General features: G+C 35.8%; 3 protein-coding genes and 1 pseudogene across 7 annotated transcripts; 3 read left to right on the top strand and 1 right to left on the bottom strand.

Moving 5' to 3' along the window:
• Nucleotides 1-720: 720 nt before the first annotated feature.
• On the top strand, nucleotides 721-4592 carry LOC121753036 (acyl-protein thioesterase 2-like). 4 transcript variants are annotated; one of them, XM_042148181.1, is made up of 10 exons: nucleotides 721-838; nucleotides 1401-1492; nucleotides 1573-1729; nucleotides 2600-2636; nucleotides 2769-2838; nucleotides 2994-3098; nucleotides 3583-3733; nucleotides 3847-3929; nucleotides 4067-4160; nucleotides 4254-4592. In XM_042148181.1, the coding sequence occupies exons 2-10, from the start codon at nucleotides 1468-1470 to the stop codon at nucleotides 4333-4335; spliced, it is 804 nt and encodes a 267-aa protein (XP_042004115.1). In that variant the 5' UTR covers nucleotides 721-838; nucleotides 1401-1467; the 3' UTR covers nucleotides 4336-4592. The 4 variants fall into 4 exon arrangements, with proteins under 4 accessions (XP_042004115.1, XP_042004117.1, XP_042004116.1 ...); XM_042148183.1 differs by having other exon boundaries at nucleotides 1615-1729; XM_042148182.1 differs by having other exon boundaries at nucleotides 1409-1492.
• A 130-nt stretch (nucleotides 4593-4722) lies between these two features.
• Nucleotides 4723-9905, bottom strand: LOC121751118 (protein tesmin/TSO1-like CXC 2). 2 transcript variants are annotated; one of them, XM_042145830.1, is made up of 10 exons: nucleotides 9725-9905; nucleotides 8958-9216; nucleotides 8771-8863; nucleotides 7736-8337; nucleotides 7580-7633; nucleotides 7320-7506; nucleotides 7147-7245; nucleotides 6948-7014; nucleotides 5715-5832; nucleotides 4723-5624 (listed from the first exon to the last, which is right to left on the bottom strand). In XM_042145830.1, the coding sequence occupies exons 2-10, from the start codon at nucleotides 9198-9200 to the stop codon at nucleotides 5033-5035; spliced, it is 2055 nt and encodes a 684-aa protein (XP_042001764.1). In that variant the 5' UTR covers nucleotides 9201-9216; nucleotides 9725-9905; the 3' UTR covers nucleotides 4723-5032. The 2 variants fall into 2 exon arrangements, with proteins under 2 accessions (XP_042001764.1, XP_042001763.1); XM_042145829.1 differs by having other exon boundaries at nucleotides 7580-7654.
• Nucleotides 9906-10380: 475 nt separating this feature from the next.
• Nucleotides 10381-12974, top strand: LOC121751148 (annotated as a pseudogene).
• Nucleotides 12975-20188: 7214 nt separating this feature from the next.
• On the top strand, nucleotides 20189-21936 carry LOC121750758 (transcription initiation factor TFIID subunit 15-like). Its single transcript, XM_042145362.1, has 4 exons — nucleotides 20189-20328; nucleotides 20459-20859; nucleotides 21421-21534; nucleotides 21643-21936. The coding sequence occupies exons 2-3, from the start codon at nucleotides 20468-20470 to the stop codon at nucleotides 21509-21511; spliced, it is 483 nt and encodes a 160-aa protein (XP_042001296.1). The 5' UTR covers nucleotides 20189-20328; nucleotides 20459-20467; the 3' UTR covers nucleotides 21512-21534; nucleotides 21643-21936.
• The last annotated feature ends 2426 nt before the right edge of the window (nucleotides 21937-24362 follow it).

Raw genomic sequence — 24362 nt, forward strand, 5'->3', positions numbered from 1 at the left:
AAAGATAAACAGATTAGAGTTAATCCATTAGATTAGTTTTATGTAGATACACTTTTACATTACTTCACACTACTTTTAATTTGTTCCAAATTTTACTTAATTATTCATAACAAGGCTGATTTGTCAAATATTCGTTTATACTTTTTTTTATCGGTTTGATAGCATTCAACAGAGAATAAAGCAATATAAGAAAAAAATAGCATCAATGAATTTCTTTATCAATATCCAAAACTTAAATGTTAAAGCATGCGATTCCAAATTTAAATTATGTGTTTAATTAAACTATACTGTAATTAATAACAGTAATAAGGATAATCTCTGCTATGAAACCATTAAAATAACTGTATTTGACAGCATTCTCTGATCAAACAAAATAATTCTAACTTCAAGAAAGGCATCAATGTCAACATAAATCAACACGTTACACATCCAATATCTCCAAAAACAAAAAGGAATTTAAAAAACCTAGTTTATGACAAACTAATCTTCACAAGGACTCACTCGCCTTTCATAATTGTAGTAATTTGAAGCTTTTCATTCAAACCAAACTAATTATGATACATTATTCATAACATATGTTCTAGGATTTGCTTGGTCTAAAAATTGTACTACTATGAAATTAGCACTTTTTTTTTATTCTTTGCAATTTTGAAGTGGGAATCCTACTTTAGTTAAAGAGAAGTACTCCTATGTTGAGGCCCTAGAGCAGACTCTAGACAATTAGGCAGACAAAAAGGAATGTAGAACCGGAAAAGCCTCATCACTTTATTGCATTGTTCAATAGTTACATCTCTAGAACCTCGCCTCCATATTAAACTTCACATTTTCACACCGCAAGGTTCAATCTTTAGTCTTTACCATCTTCTATCAGAATTTTTTACTGTGTAATCGTACTTATCAGCTTCTGGGATTTTGATATTTCTGCATTTCTTGACATTCTTGCAATAAAGATTCTATTTTGAGCTGTTTTGTAACTGCATATGTGCATATATTAGACTACAATTAATGAAGAGGATTAATGTTGAGTTTTGTCTTTTTGCTTGCTTAAATGAAGAAAATGGTGATAGCTTTTCTCATTATTTTTTAGCTGGAATTGATTCTGTGAGAATGTGCACCGCATAAGCCTTTTCGAAGTTGGTTTTATTGTGCTTTTCTTGATTTGTGATGGGCTCTCCTCTATCATCTCTGTGGTTATAAAGATTTTTGCTTTTTCTTTTTCCCTTGCTTCCTTTTTTTGTCTTGCTTTCTCTATCGTTTTCAGGGTTCCCTTATCTTTTTCCATTTATGCAAAGTGGTGTATGCTAAGTCCAGCCCGTGCACACTATTTTACATCCTAATTTCACACTTTGAAATTCAAATATAAATAACACGTGACAATGTGATCTTCATTTCATTGCTAGGAGTTCAGTTTCAATAACTCGGATACATTTGCTCGTGCATTGATTCGTTATAAAATCGAACCGAACTATGAGCTTCAATAGCGCTGCAGGGGGTACGTTAACTAGTATCCTTTGGTTGATTACTATAGTGTCTCAGCTATTTTTAGTCACATAATTTTGTGATTGTTACCAGTTACAGAATGTGTTATAAACACTTGTTTCTTACCATACATAGGTGGCCAATCATCTCGGACAACGTATGAGTTTGGAAGGACTCATGTCATCAGGCCAAAAGGGAGGCATCAAGCAACAATAATTTGGCTGCACGATCTTGGTGATAAAGGGTCGAGGTATTATGTCCGCTTTCGTTTGTAAGAATCTGATAGTCATTCATGTTGTTGATAGGTTGTTTCACTTTTTAATGGTGATACTTACATTCATCTTAAATTGCATGAATAGTATTGATGAATTGTATGAATTCCGATTGGTCTAATCTTTGTACTAATTAAACTACAAACATGTGACTAATAAGCAAAGAGTGCATCGGATGCCTCAAATTTTGAGTTTTTACTCGTCTTTTCTTGCATAATCAACATGACGTCTGTGATGAGGATTTGTCGTCGAGTCTTTTAACCAAGTCTGGTACTAATTTACTATGTAGAAGATGTAGAACAGGGGATCACTAACTCACTAACCACAATTTCCCACTTTTAAAAGCATGAAGTATTGTTTGTATCCATCTGGATATTTGAATCACAGGCTGTAAATTGTTGTATTTTAATTAAGAATTAGCCGGTCTGAGGATAGGACTATTGTCTTTGTCTATCATTATACTTAACCACTTAGTCAAAATTGTGGTCCCCAAAACTATGTAAGTTGCCACACTATGGAGATATAGATACACGAACTTTTGGAGCAAGTATAAACTCTTAACTCGCTACAAGTTTATGCTGTTATATTGTCAACTTGATTAAAAAATGTTCCAGAGAATGATCTTCTTAACTCGTTTTGTTATTCAATACTATTCATTCTTCCTTCTAGACTGGTGTTGCTTACTATGTGTGAGCCAATGGATGCTCAAATATCAGAGTCAAGATATATTAAAATATTTAACTCTGGCAACTTTTTTAATCCTCAAGTGATGGTTAATGCAGTGTTATGCATATTCTTATCGTCGTTGCTGATCCACTGTGATTCTAATTTTATTCATATTTTTGCAGCTGGTCTCAGCAATTGGAAAACCTTCCTCTTCCGAATGTGAGATATTCGATATAATTCAAAGTCATCCCTTATCTTTCAACATCTGTGTGATGCAACAAATAACCCAATCCCTTTCTAGTTTGAAATAATGTTGATTGTCTCATTTTAAAGTTTAAACTGATAATGCAGGTAAAGTGGATATGCCCAACTGCTCCGACTCGTCCAGTTTCTTTATTTGGGGGATTTCCTTGCACAGCTTGTAAGATATTTTTCTTTACCCTATAACCATTTCGAACTTCTGCCACTGTAATTTCTATGCTTCTGCAAGCTCTAAATCAGTGGTGAATAATTTCTAAACAGTAGATGGTGGATTTTCACTGTATTGAATAACATATTTATCTTCTTGACTGGCAGGGTTCGATGCACAGGATCTTTCAGAGGATGCACCCGACGATTTACAAGGATTAGATGCATCAGCAGCACATGTTGCTAATCTCCTATCAACAGAGCCTGCCAACAGTAAGTTTCTACTTCAAAGCATCATAAATATGTTTCAGAGCTTGGTTAGAAATGAAAGAATCAACAAAACACAGAAAAACAATATCAAATTATTGGCTACAATTGTATATCATTGCAAAAGGTGTTTGGCTTCCAAAAGGGTGCATATAGAATTAGACTGTCATTTAGTTTTTGATTTTCTAGGTGGTTTTCCAGAAGTTGTTTGCCTTTTTTTCTATGAAATTTGCTCCTTTACTAGAGACGTTTCACGATGAGCACATTTTAATCATCAAATTGTCCAGCGAACTCATTGGAGAAATGCTATGGTCTAATTTCGAAAGGATTTACAATAATCTCCCCGGTTACATAAGTTTAACAAGCACAAAAGGATCTTAATCGGAATTAGGAAGATCTCATGACCCTACACACAACTTAAACTATTACTACTTTTATGCATTGATTTCAAGTTGTGTACAAAATGCTGATGCATACTACATATTCACAGTCAAACTTGGTATTGCTGGCTTCAGTATGGGTGCTGCAACTGCTCTTTACTCTGCCACATGCCACATTTTTGGTCAATACTCAAATAGAAACCCGTACTTAGTTAACTTGAGCTGTGTTATCGGCCTCAGCGGCTGGCTTCCATGTTCCAGGTGCAACTCCCTTTCTCTGGCCTCAGTGACAACACATTTTACATAGCATAAATAATCAACATGCTCTTTTTGATCGCATGCTCTTTTGCACTCGACGGCTATTTGTTTTCTAGGATGTTAAGGAACCGAATTGAAAGGTCTAATGAGGCAGTTAGTCGTGCAGCATCATTGCCCATTTTGCTTTGTCATGGATCTGGTATGTATGATTTACGTTTACTCGCTATCTCAAATGTTCAACATCCAGTTTCCCACTGCTATGATTGTGTTCTTGTTATCTAGACTACAATTTCATCATGCATTACTAGTTCCTACATGAAAGAATCTTTGTTGCAGGGGATGACGTTGTGGCTTACAAACACGGAGAAAACTCTGCACGTACATTAAGTTTAGCTGGATTCCAAAACCTAATGTTTAGATCATATGGAGGGTACAGATACATCCAAATCTATTAACCTGTGTAACACCGAGTTAGCTAGCTTCTTGTTTTGTCCTAATGAATCTTATGTTTGCATTCATGCAGGCTCGGGCATTACACCACCCAGGAAGAGATGGATGAAGTTTGTCTCTGGTTAGCTGCTCGATTGGGGCTTCAGGGATCGTAAACTGAGAAATCCGTGAGGCGGTTTGGGGGTATACGTGAGAAGAAATCAAAATAAAACATTAGTAGCTATGACAGGTTGAAGAAGTAATAGGATAGAAATACTGTGTAAAATAACATTGTGTTTTCCTGGTGGTGGCATTGTGACTTTTATGTTTGAGATAAAACTTTTTGCTCATTCCCATCCAAAAGTATTTATATTTTTGCTTTTTCTGTACCTTTTATGACTCTGAGTTAATAATGCATTTTGCCTTCTAGTAACTCTATGTTAGTTATTGGGCTATTCATGATTTTTGTTATACTTAAGGCAATCTTTTGATGTAAAGCAAGAATTTGAACATAGAATGGCAGAAATATAAATACTATGTAATTTGCATCACAAATGCATCAATTGTTCCCAACCAGGGCCTTTATTAGTGAAGTAAAAGGTCTGTGAGTTTCCAAGAAAATAAGTTATGGAAAGATATCATAAACAATACACGATGTAGTTCAAGTAAATTAATCTGGGGCGGAATTTGGGAGCCAACGCTCTATCCACAATGTTTAAAGTGTTGCATCATGGGATAATTAAGCTCTTCAATGGATCAATGGAATGAATATTTCACAGCTCTTTTGAAGGCTTTCTTCAGACATTAACCATGGCACCTTTTGTCTCTCAGTTTTGATCATCTGTGGCTGGAACCATCTTGAAGGCTATCTCTCTATTGTGGTGCGCCTCTTTTGGAACCTGCGCTTGAGGGTATGGCTTTCAGAATAAACTTGCGCCCGGATCTCAGGCCATTCAGGGACAAACCAGGCCCATGTCGCGAAGCATGAGGAGGGGAAACACGTTTCTTATTTGGGGAGCTTGATTTCACAGCGTTGTGTGGTGCATGACTGTCCTTCAATATATCCGGTGTATCATCTTGCATGGTGTTGGATGGCTCACCATCAAGGTCGATTACCTTCAGATGTCTACTTGCACTAGACTGGGCCATAGGGGTGCCTGGTGACCGAAGCAAACTAAGCGAATCAACAGGAGAATAGTGATTGGTTCCACAAGGAATCCCTTTCCTGCCAGTTTGGTGACGAACTGATGAGAATTCACCTGGAGTTTCTACATTACTAAGAAACAATTCCTCCTGGGAAGATACTACATCCAGATCTTCCAGAGCAGCTTCTGAAATCATGGTGTTATTGTCTAAGTTTATAGGTGACAACGAGTTCATGGCATTTGGTGTTACAGAGATGACACCAGATTCAGGTGACTGGAAAAAACGCCTGGGACGCAGACTTCCTTCTCGAACATCCTTCCTGTGGTCATGTAAGTGCAGATAGTAAACAAGGCAACTAGTGGCATTATTTAAGATGTCTCTGAATATTACTTGAGGAAATCAGACTTACTTAAACTGTACTGCTGGTGTTTGAGGAGTCAGCTCAGAATGACTTGAACTGCCATTCGTGACATCTGTTGTTTCAGAAGTGCCTTCCTTGCTCAAGATATCCTTCTCCAAGCTATATTCTACAGAAATAAGGGATCAAGTGAATGAGCATATTTCAACTTTTCCAGCAATTGGAAAACGTGCAAGAATTTGATCACTTAATTCTACTGATACAAAAGGTTACTATCCATGCCAATCATACAGTTGTCGAGCTCAGTTAAGACAAGCAGAAGACGCTTTGCTGTATGCATACCCAATATCAGTACAGATAGCTTTCCACTGAGCAACGGAAACAATAGTGTCTTTTTTCTTTCAATCAAACTTCAGTCCACATATGTAATAAAATTGATATGCGTCATTGAGGCTTAAATACCTATACATTTGCTACTCTTATTACAAGGACAGTAACATGGTGAGCAAGGCAATAAAAATGAAAAAATATCAATATATAACAGCACTTGTGAGAAAAGGGGATGAATGGCCAGACGTGAGAGTTTATTCATCTCCTATAAGGTTCATGTGATGAAGGACTTGGTTGAATGTTGAAATAGGTGACCACTGCCATTATAAAGGTAAAATGAAAATAATGAAAATTAATGGACAAACAAATATTCTATTCAAGTATCATTCTAGCTTGGTGCATATTAATGAGTGTACATCAAGTGTGCATTTCATAAACAAGTGATACACCATCCATCTTAAGATGGTGTAATGCCCCCAGTGCAAGGGACCGTAGAGATATGGCAGTACAACGGACTCTTCCAGCAACTACTTAACATCCGTTTTTGTTTTGTAAAAGTGGCCAGCCCAAATTATTAGTTAAGTCCATTCTACTACTCCTTCCATCCCATAAAAATATAGGCATATGATATGGCACGAGAATTAAAACAAAATTATTATTAGTGTTTTAATGGTGGTATAAGTTGTAAATAACTTGATGTATAGGGGTACTAAATTGGGATAACTTTCCATAAATGGAAATGTCTATAACTTTATGGGACAGACGAAAAATGGAAAATGCACATATTTTTGTGGGATGGAGGTAGTATATATTAAATCCCCAAGCATTCACTGGGAGACCAGGAAATAAAATGATGGGAACATTTTATACTGCATTAGAGATTTAGGATTTAAACATGGATAGGATTGCTTAGATTGCATCACTAAAAAATAGCTATATAGTCCAAAATCGTACCTCCTTTTCGTCCGTGCACATTTTTACATCCTTCACAACGGCATCCATCTGAGCAACCAACATTTGACTTCTCCACAATAAACAGACGTATCAATAACAATAAACTGGGGATATAGAGTTAAGGCAAGGGAAAATAGAGACATGAAGTAAAAAGAGAAAATGCTCTTGTATGTTAATGTACGAATGCACAACTACTTACATGATAGCACTCACAGTACTTCTTGAGACACATGGACTTCTTGCAATTGCAACCCCTCTTATGCCTTGCCGAGGATGGTGTGAGGAGTGTTTCATCTTCCTGTGAAAAATTCTACATTTTAAAATATTATATTTTACATGTATTTAAATCACAAAATACTATTGAGTTAATACCCCAGGACTGCTTGCAGGTGTCTCAGTGACATGTTTCACAATTTTCGGTGCAAATGCAAGAGGATTCCGTGATTCAATTTGTTTCCGTGACTCAATAACTTTGTCCTCGTATTGGGGTCGGTTGTAGCACCCTTGACAAGCACAAGAACCAGCACAGTACAGCCCAGCTGCAAAGCAATCGCAGTACCTACAGATATCAAGTTACCAATGGGTCAACTGGTGGCTGCAAATAACTACACACAGAGCAGTGATTGACTTACAGCTTTAGGCATTTACTCTTCCTACAATGGCACCGTTTGCAACCATCACCATCACTGGAGTCGGAAGATCTCTTCCTGGAAATTAACACAGATTGGTCCCAACAAAAACGTAAGATATAAACTAGTAGAACTGAACATGATAATAAGTAAGCTTGCCTCTTCTTTTTGGGGTTTGAATCGAGTTCCTCTGAAATTTCATTCGTGTTGATATTAGTATACACCCTCTTGTTACCTTGAGCTGATTGGTTGGCTACAGGTCTGTTAGAAGATTCAGTAATCACAGAAGGTAATGATGTAACGGAATTAACTGCTGCCGAGTCATGGATTTTAGGCCCACTATCATCAGTGCATGCTGAAACATTCTCAACAGGAGAGAATACTGCAGAACTTTTTGATGCATCAGAGAGATGAGAGTTGATTGTGTGTGCAGACTTCACTCCTTGTATGCTGAAGTTAAAGGTCTGAGCAGATTTTGTATGCACTATTGCACCCGACCCAGCTTGCAAAACATTGATGATACTGTTCAGGTGCAAGCCAATACCCGAAGGCTTGGGAATATTTACAGTATCATTCCTACTTTGAGGATACAGAGGCTGATTTTTCTCAGTCTCTTTCCCCTTGATGGGAGTGCATGGTATGTCCAAAGGTGATTTGGAGCCACCACTATTCGAAGGACTTTGGGTTGGCCTACGTATTACAGTATAATGATTATCTTCGAGTTGGAGGTTGCGTCTATCCATCCCATGGTGTTGAAAATCCTGATCAATTTCGTAAATTTCTAAGATTTTCCTTTGTACAAGAGTGAAAACATATGACAAGCAATGTTTAGTGTTCATAAAGAGCAAGATTACATAAACAACTACCGAAGCATAATTATTTGCAGTTAAGTACTTGCCTATAAACTACTATTGAAACGACTACTGAAGCATAAGTATTTTCATTTGAAGAAATTTGTGTATCGGTACTTAATATAGCATTTGAAAACACTTATATACTTCACTTAGATTTTTCACGACTGTCATTCAAGATTGTAAAGAATGCACGAGCACAAGATTAGACTCTTCGAAGTGAAATTACTTAAATAACAAAACTTGCTATGTTTGGGTCCAGATATTTTGCAGCATCGTCATAGTAGCCACAACATTTGATAAATCGGTTCATTTATTTTTCCTTTAGTAGCATAATTCAAACCTCAAGATTATTTTGAGCTTCCTCCGAAACTGGTCCTATGTGGAAATAAGAGGATTGATTCGAGGCACAAGTTTGTCCCACTTCTTCTACATTCTGCAATTGCAACTTATTAGGTGATGAGCAAACTACATAAACGTGAACTTTTAACATGGCAAAAAATGGGTGAATTTGTTGGATTATTCTCAACCTCAGTCATCGAATCTTGCTGATTTCCCAACGCTTGATATTCACGAAACTCAGATTCAACCATATGAGAACAAGAGGTAGATATGGTGTCTCGTGCATCAGTTTCTTCTCCACCGACAACAATCCATCCATTTCCCTCATCTACCTCTGCAATTCCCCTAATTACGCCAGCGGAAGAGATAGTTACATCCTCACTGGTCGTTGTATTATACTCACTGGACAGTTTTGGATCACTTGAGCCCATGCTTACAACAACAGTCCTGATCAAGTAGCAAACAAAAAGAAAGAAATGTCATTTCTAAATTATGATAATGCAAGCTCAAGCTCCTTATTCCTAATTCCAGCATTGTTTTACTTCACATAGCATTTCAAAATTATATTCAAAATCCAAAATCCAGCTCAAACATCATCTAAACAGATCTCAGTATCATCTCATAACAATCCAATGTCATGAAATTATATCTTCATAAGCCCCATCCCTCAAAACCAAATCATTTGCTTAATTGAAAAACATAAATAAATTCCAAATTCAAGAATAAGAGTCCCCTGAAATGACCAGAGCATGTTCAATTTCACCAAAGAACCCATCTTTACTGGTGGCATCTCATACCCTTTTTTTCTCAAAATCAAACCAACACCATCATCTCTAAATTAGCTCAATTGACAGTCACAGAAAATTAAGCTAGGAAAATATGCAGAAGGAACTAGTAAAATTCAAGATAGATCCACATTGAAATCAAGGATAATCTGAAGAGAAAGCTGATGTACTTGAGCAGTAACAGTTCCAATTGTGGAGGCAGGTTTGGAAGTTTTAGGCAAAGGCCCTATTTTCCTGAAACCCTAATTCAAAACACAGAGAGATGGTTGTAGCCTTAGCATTTTCTACTCATTTTCCATTTTAGAGATCTCTGGAGTCAAATAAGCAAGTGATATACGACGCATAGCATGATTTCCTTTTCTTTTCAACACCGAAATAAATAGATTTATTGCATTTCGTATCGGAAGATTAAAAATAGAAAATAATAAATAATTAATTAATATTGGGATAGACCAGTTTTAAATTTAGGCAGACTTCGGCGGGAAATGCCTCATGTGGAGGTTAGGGCCCAAGTACCAGCTGTCTTAAGCCCATTAGTAACTGTGGGCTTCTGCGTAAACAATCAGCCCAAAATAATTGCTCCGTAGACTTCGCCCAATTATTAATTTGTTTTAGAATTAATTGCTTAATTTTTCAGAAGTATTTCTTATTCTCCATTGACTTTATTCAATTTTATTTTGTTTGTTGAGTACAGAAAATGAAATAAAAGAATGAATAAAGTAGAAGTAATGATGTTTCAGTTTTAAAAAAATGTGTTAGAAATATTGATATTTAAATTTTAAGAAATGTGTACAATAATTGTACTAACTTTCAGCGTTTCAGATCAGGGACGACGGCAAGTTGATCGCCACAGACAGAAAGCACGCGCCTATGCTCGTCAACTATGGTAGGCTTGGCAACCTCATTCTCAAACAGGAAGGTGTGATTATATGGCAGAGTTTTGATTTCCCAACTGATACCTTACTTCCCGGGATGAGACTTGGCTGGTTCCGATTGCAGGGAGCTCTGAAGGTTCTGCTGTCGTGGCTGAGCCCTCAGAATCCCTCCCGTGGCACGTTCTCGGTGGCTGTCTGGAACAGAGATATCAGCCACATGGATGTAGGCTGGCTGGAGAGTGATGGATTTAGGTTCATTTTCAAGAATCCATTTTCTAGTTTCAATCTCAGCTATACCTCTACCCTTCACGAGAGTTACCTCACTTTCAACACCGTTGATGGCTACGACATGTCGTGGCTGGTGATAGCCTTGACTGGGCAGCTCGACGAGTATGCTTTGCAGGGAGAGAGGCTCTCCCTCATTCGCCACGACTTGTGTGATGCATCCGGGAAGGAGGTGAACGCGACCGTGTGTTTGGTTGATGGGGCATCAGGGAATGTCCGGATGGGGATGTATTTGTAGCGGTGAATGGGTCTGTGGCGTCGTCTATGTGTGCTTTGAATGTTTCGATCATTGATGACTGTGAGCTGACTTGCCGGACCAACTGTTCTTGCGTGGCTTTCACCTTTGGGGACGATTCCGGTTGCTGGCTTTACTATGGAAGTAGGAGTGATGTTGATCGCCACAGTGGGAATGGTGTTTTTCATGTTCGGAGCATTGCAGCAAACAAGAAGCAGGGTAAATATTTCTTGATGTTATATTGAAATGTAGAGAATTAGTTGTGGCTATGTTCTTGTTATGATCCATGTCATAACTTCCTAGTTTGAATTGTTGTTTCTTTTTTCGGTTAGGTGGAAAGAGAAGGAGGCTGGCAATGATCATCCTCGTGAGCTCAATTGTTCCGGTGATTCTAGCAACTGTAGTCTTGTGGTGCTTCAGACGACGCCATAAATGCATCTTTGCAGGTTTTAAAATTTAAATCATCTTCATCTCAGAACAGAACAAGTAGAACTAATGAATATGCATATAATGTTTCAATGTGATTTCTTGACTTTTTGTATGGATATTGTCAGCGAACAAGGTAACAGATCCTAAAGCTGCAACTACTATTGACATATGGAAAACCAACGATGTTGAGTTCATCGGAGAAGGGCACAATTTGACATGCTTTTGCATCGACACAATTGAGAATGCAACAGATGGTTTCAATGCAGAAAACAAGCTTGGTGAAGGCGGCTTTGGACCTGTTTACAAGGTGAAGTTTCACCATGTTTGTTATTATTCTGTTGAATTATTTTCCAACACCAGAGTGTTGCAATTGGTTTCTCTCTCAATGCAGGGAAAGCTCCCGAGTGGCCAAGAAATCGCAGTGAAAAGGCTTTCAAAGCGATCCGTTCAAGGAGCCAAGGAGTTCAGGAACAAAGTCGCGGTGGCTTCAACACAGGAATCTTGTCAAACTCCTAGGCTGCTGCATTCAAGGGGAAGAATACATATTAGTGTATGAATACATGATAAACAGAAGTTTGGATTCTTTCATCTTTGGTACGTATTCAAGAATATATCTCGTCATTTGCAAAAAATTGGTACTTGAACAATTTCCTCTGCTGCAAATGAATCCAAACAATCATTAGTGGATTGGAAGACTCGGGTTCAAATCATTGAAGGGATCGCGCAGGGCATTCTCTACCTGCACAAGTATTCAAGGCTGAGGGTCATACATCGCGACCTCAAGGCGAGCAACATCCTCTTGGATGGTGGTGGTATGAATCCCAAGATCTCTGATTTTGGCATGGCCAGGATTTATGGTGAGAATGGAGCTCGTGCAAAGACAACTAAAATCGCCGGCACCTAGTAAGAAATTCATGTTCCTAGTGTATTGTATGGAGTTGCATTTTTCTCGAGCATTACGCATAAGTATTGTTTTTGAGTGTTTAGTGGTTACATGTCGCCTGAATACGCTATGGATGGCAATTTCTCGGAGAAATCGGATGTGTTTAGCTTTGGCATTATAGTGCTAGAGATCATCAGTGGCAAGAGGAATATTTCCTTCTTTGAGGCTGATCACTCTCTGAATCTGCTCGGCTATGTAAGCTTCGATAGTCACTCGTTTTTTCTGTTTTGTTAATCATGGAAAAGTAAATGTTTTAACATGAAGGGGAATGAAACCTAATCAGGCATGGAAGCTGTGGAAAGAAGGGAGGAGCATTGAGTTCTTGGACGCGACACTGCAGGCTGACTCATGCGCGGCTAGTGAAGCAGAAAGTATGTCCGGTTAGGGCTATTGTGCGTTCAGGAACGAGCTGCAGATCGCCCGGACATGCCGGGTTTTGTAGAATTGGCTGGCAACGACGTAGCTGCTCTTCCTCTGCCTAAACAGCCTGCATTTTTTAGCTAACAGGACTGTACAGTTGATGCTGTTTTTTTAATTGTAATTGTGCATATCCTTTTGCAAGGTCAATATTGATTTAGATGTAGATGTATCATATATTGAATTAAGTAGAAGGGAATTCTTTCTCTCTCTTTTTTTTTTGTAATTTTGAAAAAGTCAAGCTCTGATCCATCAATATTTGTAATATAAGTAAGGTAAACTTCTATGAGATTTCTTGACCAATTAAATGGTGACATCCACCATTATTAACCTAATCACATAGTATGACATAGCAAAAATAACTTGATAAAATATGATAGTCACAAAAAATATATAAAGTCTTATTTAGTTGACAAAGTTTAAAAACAGCAACTAGACCACCATCTTGGATTAGGATACAATCATACATGATTCATGTTTAATTTTACGCTCAATTCACGATGATACACCGTTAAATCCTATAAAGCACATGTGATGTGATGTGATGTGATGTGATTATCTGGAGTTGTGAGAAAATAGCAACTTTAAAAATAAGAGTATTGTGATAGATTTGAAGAGAGCATTCAAGCGCATGAAAGAAAATAAGAAGAATCCAGACCCACGATAAAATCATTCCAGAAATAGATTCAGTTAAATCCTGTAAATGATCGAACTTAAAACTATGCTGAATCAAGCATTTCAATACAACCTCATTCAACTCAGACAAAATTATAAAAAAAATTCATTTTCAACATTCGAAGTATTGCAAATCATCAATTTCAATTCAAACACAACACCACATGATATTCAAAACAACTACTAATACACAAAAACATAACTATGAAGAACACTCAAGAAATGCGACAACAAGACTGAAATTGGAAGGGGCAGGAATTCACCAGAAACACTAGAAAAATAAAAATAAAATGAGATACCTTCTTACAATGAGTTGAGCTTCATTAAATCCTTACCCAGGAATGTACGGTACCCTTTAGATAAGGGTTCGTATGAGCACCAAAGTGGCAGTGATAATTTGTTATCCTCAAAAGCTCAATCTGTAAATCAGCAAGAGTTCTCTTGTTATATATGAATACAATTGAATGAGTGTCATCTCATCAGCAATTTTTTTGGTTTTGCAAATTTGTTACGTATTGATCATATACCTCAGTACTAATATACAACTACTACTTAAATGTATAACTAGAGACCAAAACACGGAGTTCACTATAAGAACGTTTTAGTTCATTATAAAGATGTTTTAGTTCATAACACGGATTTGAAATACGAAGTGAACCAAAAAGCTATAATAGTAAATGGTTTTATAGTTTATAGTTCACTATAAGGGAATTTTAGTTCACTATAAAAGCGTTTAGTTCGTAACACTTTATATACTTTAAAAAACAATCTTTTCTTACGTACTACCCATGTTTTTACGATAAGAGAATGTGCGAAATGAGATACCTGTGTGAAGACTACTTGTAGAGAATAATTGAAGGGACATGACGGACTTAGTGGAAATCATGTCCTGATGGTGATACCCTTTTTGCCATTGCTGGCATTCGTTTGATTACAAGAGACTTGAGCGTAGAAAGAGTAAATGTCAAAATTGATCCTGAACATATGCTCATTTTACAATTTTGATCATAAACATTATCTTTTGAATTTTTGCATCCCTAACATTTCAACTCGGATCACAATTGGTCTTAAACTAACAATTCCGTCAATTTTTAAACGGTCAACGTTTTTAACCCGATTTTGACCAATTAAAGTTGTTAATCATGATAATTTTTAATTATTTAATAATCAAAATTATTTTTTGTAAATAAAATCATAAATTATTTACATGAAATGAATATAAGATTCATTCAATAGGGTTTCAAAACAATTATTTAAGATTCATTCATAAATTATTTACATGAAATAAATTATTTAAGATTCATTCACAAATTTTTAATCCGCGATGGCGGATTTGAGATTGATTTCCGAATGTATGATCTCGTCTGGCTACGCGAAGGAGTGCTTGAAGATGTACAAAATTATCAGGAAATCGATCGTTGACGAAGGAATCTACAAGCTCGGAGTGGAGAAATTGAGTTCCTCTCAGATTCATTAATTGGATTGGGAGGTTCTAGATCTGAAGATTAAGAGCTGGCTGAGCGCGATCCGCACCGCCGTGGCGAGAGCATCCTCTGCGATCAGGTCTTCGCCGCCGCGGATTCGATCAGAGAATCGTGCTTCACCGAAATCACGAAGGAAGGCGCAATGCTTCTGTTTCAATTTCCGGAAATCGTAGCGAAGCACAGCAAAAAATCGCCGGAGAAAATCCTCCCGAGCACTCGACATGTACACCGGAAAATTATATTCATTTCATGTAAATAAGTTATGATTTTATTTACAAAAAATAATTTTGATTATTAAATAATTAAAAATTATCATACTTAACTGCTTTAATTGGTCAAAATCGGATAAAAAACGTGTTGACCGTTTAAAAATTGATAGAACCGTTATTTATCCGAGTTTAAATGTTCGGGATGCAAAAATTCAAAAGATAATGTTTATGACTAAAATCATAAAAACGTACATATGTTTAGGAGTCCCATTGGAAGCATCTTCTGCTCATCCATTTTAATTCATGATATCTACAATCAATGTTTTAAAAACCGGACCGGACCGGCCGATTCGACAGGTCGGACCGCGAACCGATAGGTAGTCCGGTCCGGTTCACCCCTTTAAACCACCACTGCATTGAACCGTCGTGAACCGGTGGAACCGGCCGGTTGGACCGTGAACTGGAAACCGATTTTCTTTTTTTTTCCAAAATTTTTTAAAATTTGTTGTTGGTAGAGTTGAACTTATGACCTCTCTTCTAGTTAAGAAGATTTCTACCACTCCACCACATGGGCTCATTGAACAATTTGAACATTAAATATTTTTATACATTAGCCATTAATTTTATCTACAAAAACTAATAATTCATTTTAATTTTATTATTCTTTAATATAATTGTAAATTATAATATATATAATTATCATCCTTTATATTTTAATGATGCTCTACTTACCACCCATATTATTATTAGTAACATATAAGATTCATTATTTACTATAAATAAATTTTTTATATTACATACTTAATTTATATACCCTAGCTATTGACATTAATGAATAATCTTATCTAAACTAATTAATAAGTACTTAATTCGTACTTAATTATATATTATTTTATGAAATAAATTTTCTTAAATTAATATAAACATTATCTATTTTAATACATGAAATATTAAATTTTTTATCTAGCCTAACTAATATTAAATATATATATCTGAATATATTTACTAAATTTTAATATTATTTATATTTATACATCACTAATTATCTATAAGGTTCAATGTTTTGTGATATATTATTAATTGTAAATCATTTACTAAATTTAATATATTTTTATATATATTTGCAACAGTAAAACGGTTAGACCGGTGAATCGACCGGTTGAACCGTGAACCAGTAACGTCGCCGGTTCGCTTGCCGGTCCTGTTTTTAAAACATTATCTACAATCGACGCATGCTAGAGTCTCCAGCTCATCCAATCTTACTCTATAATTTCCAACCTTTTCATCTCCATAAGGAGGAAAAATCAAGTGTTTTAATCGTAGCAACTCATTGATAGCATTTGGAACTTCAACATTCACTGAATCTGTTAAATCCTGTGTATCCATGTAAACAAAATTCCTAAGGTTGTCTCGTGGTAGAGCTTCTTAGCAATGGCGGTCTAGCATGAGCCTCTTATCCATCTCTTACCTAAGGTTGTCCCTTGATGGAGGACCCAACCCTTTTTGAAGGGACGACGTGACACTCCCTGATCGCGTGGTAGCGCCCACTTGCCTTCTGCGAGTGAGCATTGTGTTGGCAATTTAAAATTTAATTAAATCGGAAAAAAATAAAATTAATAAAAAAAATCACTTTCTCAAATAGTACAAAATTTTCTCTTTTTTTATATATTTTTAATTTTTAATCCTTCACTTCTTCCCAAAATCATATATAAAAATACTTCAAATCTTTAGACATTAGTAATGTAATTTTAGGTTTTTAATGAAGTTTTGTTAGAAGAATATTTTTTTTATTAAGGTGGAGAGGGGTGAAGAGGAGATTGAGGAAGATGGTGAATTGGTGATTTGGGAATTTTGAGAAGTAGCACAGCGGGATGTGTTGCTTTCATTTAATGGTTCCACTCTAGTTTTATTAAGGTTTGGGCCTCACAACTAAATTTTGGATTGGGCTGGGAGTTAGTTTTTCTTTTCTTGGATGGGCACATGGTTTTAATTAAAGAATGGGCTGCTTTCTCTTGGGCCAGTCAACTAAGTGAATTTTCGAATTTATCTGGACCGACTTTTAATATACCAGAATTTAGGCAGTGTTTGGGAATATAAAATTGTGGCTATAGAATGGAATTTAAGACTCCAATTTCATCATTTGGTATCACCAAAATTGTATAAAACTGGAATTGAATTATAAGTAATATCAAGTTTTTCAATTCTACAGTTCAACAAAAGAATTCGAATTCCAAAATTTCAATTCCGGGGTCAAAACTTAAAAAGACACAGACCCTATTCTGGTCAAAATAGATAACCGAGTCATAATTATTTTCTCCCAACTCTCCACCTCTTCTCCTCTCTCGCGATCGTCCCTTCTCTCTGCAGATTTGCCTCCATCTTTGTTCAAACGATTCATCAAGGTAATTATTCCCCATAAAAAAAAAATTCAGATTTACCACCATCTTCTTATGTTATGGTGTGTATTTTTGTGTTTTTGCATTTGAATTTGCGAATTTGTATTACAGTTAAATCTAAAAAAAAATTAATTTGCCATTTTTTTTTCAGATCTCGACTGTAGTTGTTAGCTAGGGTTAATTGTGTTGAATTGGGCTCTATCATATCAACGATAAAATCTATCTATAATAAGGATAACGTAGCCATCATCATCAACAGTATTATATACAGTATAGTTATCATAAGAGTATAATTTTGTCATCACAACTATAAGATATTAAGATTCATCAATCTAGAGCACAAACTTGCTCATTACAATATTAGAGTTTTCTCGTTGCATACTGGATACAAACAAATCGCAAAATTTGTGTGAATTATGAAGACCTCAAAATTAGCAAAATTAAAGTGACATAACATAATGAGGAAATTTTAGACTATACCATAATTGCAAATTACATACGAAAAATCACAGAATCTTTTAGATCTTCGATTTCAAAGGCTTAATATTTTTTGTTTATTTTGCAATATTATTAGAATCTGTTAGATCTTCATATATATATAGTAGTATTACTTACTTTCACTTTCAAGTGGATAGTTAGAACTTAGATGCAATAAGGCAAAAATGGACAGTCAGCTTATGGTTAATTTCATTGGTAAAAGTAGAAATGTAACAAGTTTAGGTTCATGAAAACAGTAACGTCATTATACTATAATTTAAATTTGTGATGGTGGTCTTGCATGAAAATTAAGAAGCATCTCCCAAAGAGAGGAATCGAATCAGTCCCCATTTCCTTTCCTTTCTTTTTGCTTTTTCACAGTTTGCAACAGCTCTCTTTAACACTCCCCAAGAAAATGGTGGGTGATATGCTCATGCATATCTTAATTAGGGTTTTCTTTTCTTTCCATTTCCATTATTACCATTTCTTGTTTCTTGGAGTTTCCCACTTTCCAATCCAATTCCCACCCACATACACCATATATATATATACATAAATATTAATCATTCAAAAGATTGTTATAGTATACTAAATTATGATATCTTCAAATACACATAATGTGTATATACTAAATGGGAGTACATAATTAGTAACAACTTAATTAGTAGATTAATTTCACTGCATGAGAGAGGAGGGAAGGGGCGGATTCAAACTGGGTCTAAATAATTAAAGATCATTAGGGCAAAAGAAAATGTGACAGCAAAAAAGCCATGGCAGTGTATAGAGAGGGAAAAAGAAAAGATAATAAAAGAAAAGATGGTCAAATTGAACCTCGAAGACTACTTCAATTCTCTTCCATCATCAGCTTCGACTATCTTTATCGAAACTCTACCATTTTCACTTTCTTTCATTTTTGAAACACCCCCAATTAAGTTTCCCATTTAATATACATTAATTAGTATACATCCTTAATGGATTAAAAAAAGAAATATTTTTTTACTCAAAATTGCTGGCCAACATCATCCTTGGGAGTTCCAGCCATGCAACTCCTTCGATTTCAGCTTCAGATAGTTTTATTAAAATCTGACACACACGAGTGGACACACTGCACTCTATCATTGCATCCGAAAAATTCCATTATTTTTACATTAAAATAAATAAATAAATATATACTCCTACTATATTTTATTCTTTGTGAAGCCAGGGCCTTAGTATGTCACAATTTTACCAGTTTTTCATAATTGATAAAACAATACCTCGAAAATAAAATTTTGAAATTATTATTGATTGTAATTACATAAAGTGAATGAGACCAACAAATAAAGCAATTTAAGTTCGCAGCCTGTTTTGTAATAATATGACAAATTTAGTCCTAAAATTAATGAGTGTCTCAACTAAAGCTATTAAAGTTGAGTGTGTAGTTGCACATATTTGACTTGCCATATTACAACTCAAGCTTCAAGTACGAGACCACGAATATTCAAAAGAAATAAAAGAAAAAGGAATCACAATTTTTAACTTATATAGTGACTTGCTGGAGAGTTGGTCTGGAGTGGTATATTATTGAATGAGAGACAATTAGATAAAATGGGGTCATTGCAAAAGATTTGGAATATTCAATTTGTCTGGCAATTACAAATACTACTAATATACTTCCTTTTCTTGCTTGGAATATTAATAATAACGGTCTTCTTCTTTTGTCACATGTACAAAATATTCAGGCTTATCCGAACTTCACATATATTTAAATTTATACTAAGATTTTCATTGCAACTTCTAAATAAATCTGAATATCAATTCTCTTGTGGATTTCAATAATTTTTCATTTTCTCTTCAAATTTAATCCCCGTTACATTAGTTAAATTAAGCTAACTATTAACTAGGGTTCATGAGTCCAATTAGAATTTATTAATAGCTATATTTTTGAAGATTTGATTAGCAAATTTGAAAAGAAAGGCATTGCGGGAAAGCAAAGGGTCGAATTTGTTGAGAAAATCCAAAATCCAGTAGCCTTAAAAGCATAGGCAGATAAGCTTTATCAAATTCCACGAAATATTTACCATCTTTACTACGGAATCCCATATTCTCATTATACATAATTATTACAAATGATGCACCACCACCACCATAATATTCCCTCTCCCCTTTTTATTTAAATTTAATTATGTGATTCCGTTCCACAGTTTAAATAAGAGCAAGTGAAGAATATTTGCAAAGGAATTTCCTCGCTTCTCGAGCCCCATTCCCCACTATATATAACCCTTCTTCACCACCACCATTTTTCTCACTCATCCTATCCCACATTTATCTCTCACTCCCTCTCTAAATTTGTAACCTTCCTAGCTCATTGTAAGATTTTCTATTTTTCCCAAAATCAAATTCTTCATTCTTTATTTACTTGTTATATGTATATGCATGTTAACTCATTTGTGAGATGTGAAAATGTGACTAATTTTTATGTATGTTTATATATGTATAGGGAAAAAAAATGAACAGGCCAGGAGACTGGAACTGCAGGTCATGCCAGCACCTTAACTTTCAGAGGAGGGACTCGTGCCAGCGCTGCGGCGACCCGAGGCCCGGGGATAGGGCGGACTACGGCGGATTCGGGGGCAGAGGCGCTGCCGCGGCGGCGGCGGCCTTTGGGTTCACGGGGCCGGACGTCAGGCCCGGGGACTGGTACTGCTCCATTGCCAACTGCGGGGCCCACAACTTCGCCAGCCGCTCCAGCTGCTTCAAGTGCGGCGCCGCCAAGGACGACAGCGGCCCCGCCTCCTTCGACTCTGAGACGTCGAGGGCCCGTGCCTTCGGATACGGCGTCGGAGGCGCCGGCGCCGGGGGCCGCTCGGGCTGGAAATCCGGCGACTGGATTTGCGCCAGGTAAGAATATTATTACTTAATTAGTTAATTACACATTGTAAGTTTCTATTAATAGATTTATGTCTAATTAGTTACTGATTTCGGTTATTGCATGATAGAACAGTAGTAATATCTTATTTTGTAAATAAGTTCACGTGTCTTTGGAGTTTGGTGCATAGTATAACTCTTATGGTGAACTAGTATTGAAAAAGTAAAACCTAAAAGTTATATGTATGTACAAAAATATACAATGGCGGATCAAGGATACAGAACTATTGGGATTAGACATTAGAGAAGACAGAGATGATGCCGAGTTTGTTATTGCCAATGGATGTCGGATAAAGAACCAAAGTGACTTAGGAGGGTAGGGACTGAGTTGTCGCACACTAAAGTCAACAGATGCTGAATTTAATGAAGTTTTCCAGCCCTTATGGCTGCTATAGTGACATCAGTCTACTCGATTCTATATAGATCTGCTCTTGCAATATATAGCATGAAATTTGAAATTTTTAACAATAATTATAGTTTTACATGCTCTTTTAATGTCATGAGATAAGAACTAATAACCGCTGCTTCACACAGGCCGGGTTGCAACGAGCATAATTTCGCGAGCAGGATGGAGTGCTTTAGGTGCAATGCACCGAGAGACACCGGGAGCAAATCTTCGTTCTAATGCAACAGATTCTCCATTTTTGGGTAGAGATTTAAAATCAACACCCAAAATAATTATATTTCAATTATTACGTTGTTTGGACAAATCTATTTGATTTAAATAATTAATTTGAATTTGATTTGTGTTTTCAGGTTCAAGAATTGGAAGTGAATGAAAGAGATAATCAAGATTTGAACACAAAGGACGAGGATGAATGTTTCTTTTTGGAGCTACTTTGGAATTTCGTCATTTTCTATTGTCATCTTTTATTTTCTTTTGTAATATTTTAATTTCCTTTTTTGAACTTTAGGGAGCATTAGGTCAATTCATGGTACGCAGAGCTGAATCTTTTATTAGTAGTAATTGTAGTTTGGTTTGAGATATTAATTATTGTCATGTACTTTCCTTGCTGTTTTGAGATCTAATTAATATCTACGTTTCCACCAGTTTTATTTTATTCCATAAATTCGATAAAGTTGTGGTAAATTGCCCTTTTTTATTGTACGTAATATGCAACTAAAGTTAAGACCAAGAGTCCTCAAAAATTTAAGAGCCCATTTTTTTTCCTAGTAATAAGCGTGTATGTTTATTGCTCCATCAACCAACAATATGTGATTAAATTTAAGGGACCATTTGTCCATTTCTATCAAGTATAGTACGATATGTATTCGTCAAGATTTAAGACATCGGAAGTTGGTTATTCGGCATTTATTATAATATGTTAACACCTTATCTTTGATAATTTTATGTCGCTAGTAGAAAATAAATTATTTTCCATTTGATTATATAGTAATTTGAAATTTTGAACAGTTAATACCTAAAAATTAAATAGAGATAAATTTTTTATACATATATTATGTATATGTACGTACGTGGAGATTAAACTAATGATCTTTTCATTAAGGAGAAATTCTCCTTATTTTCTCATCTTTATCGATCATTCAAACAAGATTAACGAATACTATAATTAAGTTCTATATATACTTAGAAAATACAATCAACTTCTTTAGAATTTGACATATATATATATATAATTTCGTGGTATATATATATATATATGTTATTGCCGAATTGATAAGATTGATAAAGACTAAAACTGATTTAAGCTTAGACTTTAATAATTCATGAGTTGAAAGATGTATATTATATGAAAGTTGGGATGAGATTTAAGGTACTTAAGAAATCCAAGTTCACATTGGATTCCAAAGCTTTTAAGATAACAACATTCTTTTGGAGTCTTTTTCATTGACCTCCTCATTGGGCTGCATGCACAAGGAGAGAGAGAAGTGGTCAAAAAGTGAGCACCAAAAATTGATTAATGTCTGCTGCTACACTCCATTATTTCGCTTTTAGGGAGATTCTTGCTTCCCTTTAAGCAGGCTTTACAAAAATTGATTCATGTGCTTTGTTTATACACACCTCAACGTCTTTGTATATATTATCCTTGTTTCACCAATTCTATGACTATGGCTTCGATGAATAAGGCTAGCTGGCCCTTGATTCACTTGAGCTCGGCCGACATTCGGCTGCCAAGGGCGTCGGTTGCTCCGAATAGAAGAGATTGTGTCGTTGAAATTGGTGGATTGGTTGCAAGCTTGCGTGCGAACACGAACACGAACACATGAGATTCTGCATTATACACACATATTGGACTAATTACCAAACCACTTAATATTAGTTGGATAGACGCAGAAAAAAATATTGATAGACTCATAAGAAAATTAATTTTCTTATAATCACATAAAACATGTATATATACGCACAGATACAAAAAATGAAATTAATTAGTATGGTTAGACATATTAAAAAAAATAACAATAAATGTACTCCATATTTTCCCACTAGACTATGTAATTTTGACTGTAATCATAAATGTCATATTTTCCTTTTGATCTCCCCAAACCAATTACACTGAGCTGTTTTTTAATTTTTGCAAGACAATACTATCATAATATCTCGTACAATTTGAATCTCGGAACTACTAACACAAATGGAAAAAATAAAAAAATAAAAAAATAAACACAAAAAGTTGACTGCATTTGTGATAACTGAAAATAGAAAATAGAGTAAAGGCTAAGAGTGGTCCTAAGCATATGACGATTTTACGATTTTGGTCAAGAACATTATCTTTTGAATTATTTGGTCCCGAACAAATAAAAATGGACCGGATTTGGTCTATTTTCGACGGAACCGTTTATTTTTAACGGTCGACGCACCATTGGTATCCATCTCCGCCCTCAAAATCCGCATCGGAGCCCTGCTCCTCCTTAACAATTCTCGTATCATCGGCCAATCCGGTCGGCAGTCCCAATTTTCTGAAACCCTATTTTGCAATTCCAGTATCAAATTAGAGCAAGATCGTGGCTTTACTCGATGCCATTCAGACGGATTTGGGAAATTTCGGGTCGGGTCGTTGTTGAAAGGGGCGGCGACGAAGGTGGGGTAGAAGAAAACGAACAATTTTGATGCTTGCAGGGATACGAGTGGGCGTCGGCTGCGGCATGTGAATGCTGAGAAGAAGCTGGAGGAGTGGAGGAGAGGAAGTTGGCCGTTAAAAATAAACGGTTCCGCCTAAAATGGACCAAATCCGGTCTATTTTTATTTGTTCGAGACCAAACAATTCAAAAGATAATGTTCAGGACCAAAATCGTAAAATCATCATAGGTTTAGGACCACTCTTAACCTTTACTCCTGAAAATATTAAACAATTCCTCCACATTCCACCTTTTTCCAAGAAAAAAAAAAGAAGCAATGTGACACTTAACCATCTTCTCTAACTCCATAATCATCTCTCTCTAACTTCATCTTTTATAAGCCTATTTTCTCTTTTAAATTTATATGAAGCTCAGAGCAAGCTAAATTCTTTACCACA

Source organism: Salvia splendens, chromosome 10 (genome assembly GCF_004379255.2).
Source record: "Salvia splendens isolate huo1 chromosome 10, SspV2, whole genome shotgun sequence".
In the NCBI taxonomy this organism is placed as follows: domain Eukaryota; kingdom Viridiplantae; phylum Streptophyta; class Magnoliopsida; order Lamiales; family Lamiaceae; genus Salvia; species Salvia splendens.

Bases quoted from the DNA above. Each gene is read 5' to 3' on its own strand.
- LOC121753036 (XM_042148181.1), top strand. From the start codon at position 1,468: ATGAGCTTCAATAGCGCTGCAGGGG. The intron at 1,493-1,572 runs GTACGTTAACTA...GATTGTTACCAG, and splicing joins CTTCAATAGCGCTGCAGGGG to TTACAGAATGTGTTATAAAC. The intron at 1,730-2,599 runs GTATTATGTCCG...ATATTTTTGCAG, and splicing joins CTTGGTGATAAAGGGTCGAG to CTGGTCTCAGCAATTGGAAA.
- LOC121751118 (XM_042145829.1), bottom strand. From the start codon at position 9,200: ATGGGCTCAAGTGATCCAAAACTGTCCAGTGAGTATAATACAACGACC. The intron at 8,338-8,770 runs GTTTGAATTATG...GAAATTGATCAG, and splicing joins AAGCTCAAAATAATCTTGAG to GATTTTCAACACCATGGGAT. The intron at 7,015-7,146 runs GTAAGTAGTTGT...ATTGTGGAGAAG, and splicing joins AGTACTGTGAGTGCTATCAT to TCAAATGTTGGTTGCTCAGA.
- LOC121750758 (XM_042145362.1), top strand. From the start codon at position 20,468: ATGAACAGGCCAGGAGACTGGAACTGCAGGTCATGCCAGCACCTTAAC. The intron at 20,860-21,420 runs GTAAGAATATTA...TGCTTCACACAG, and splicing joins GGCGACTGGATTTGCGCCAG to GCCGGGTTGCAACGAGCATA.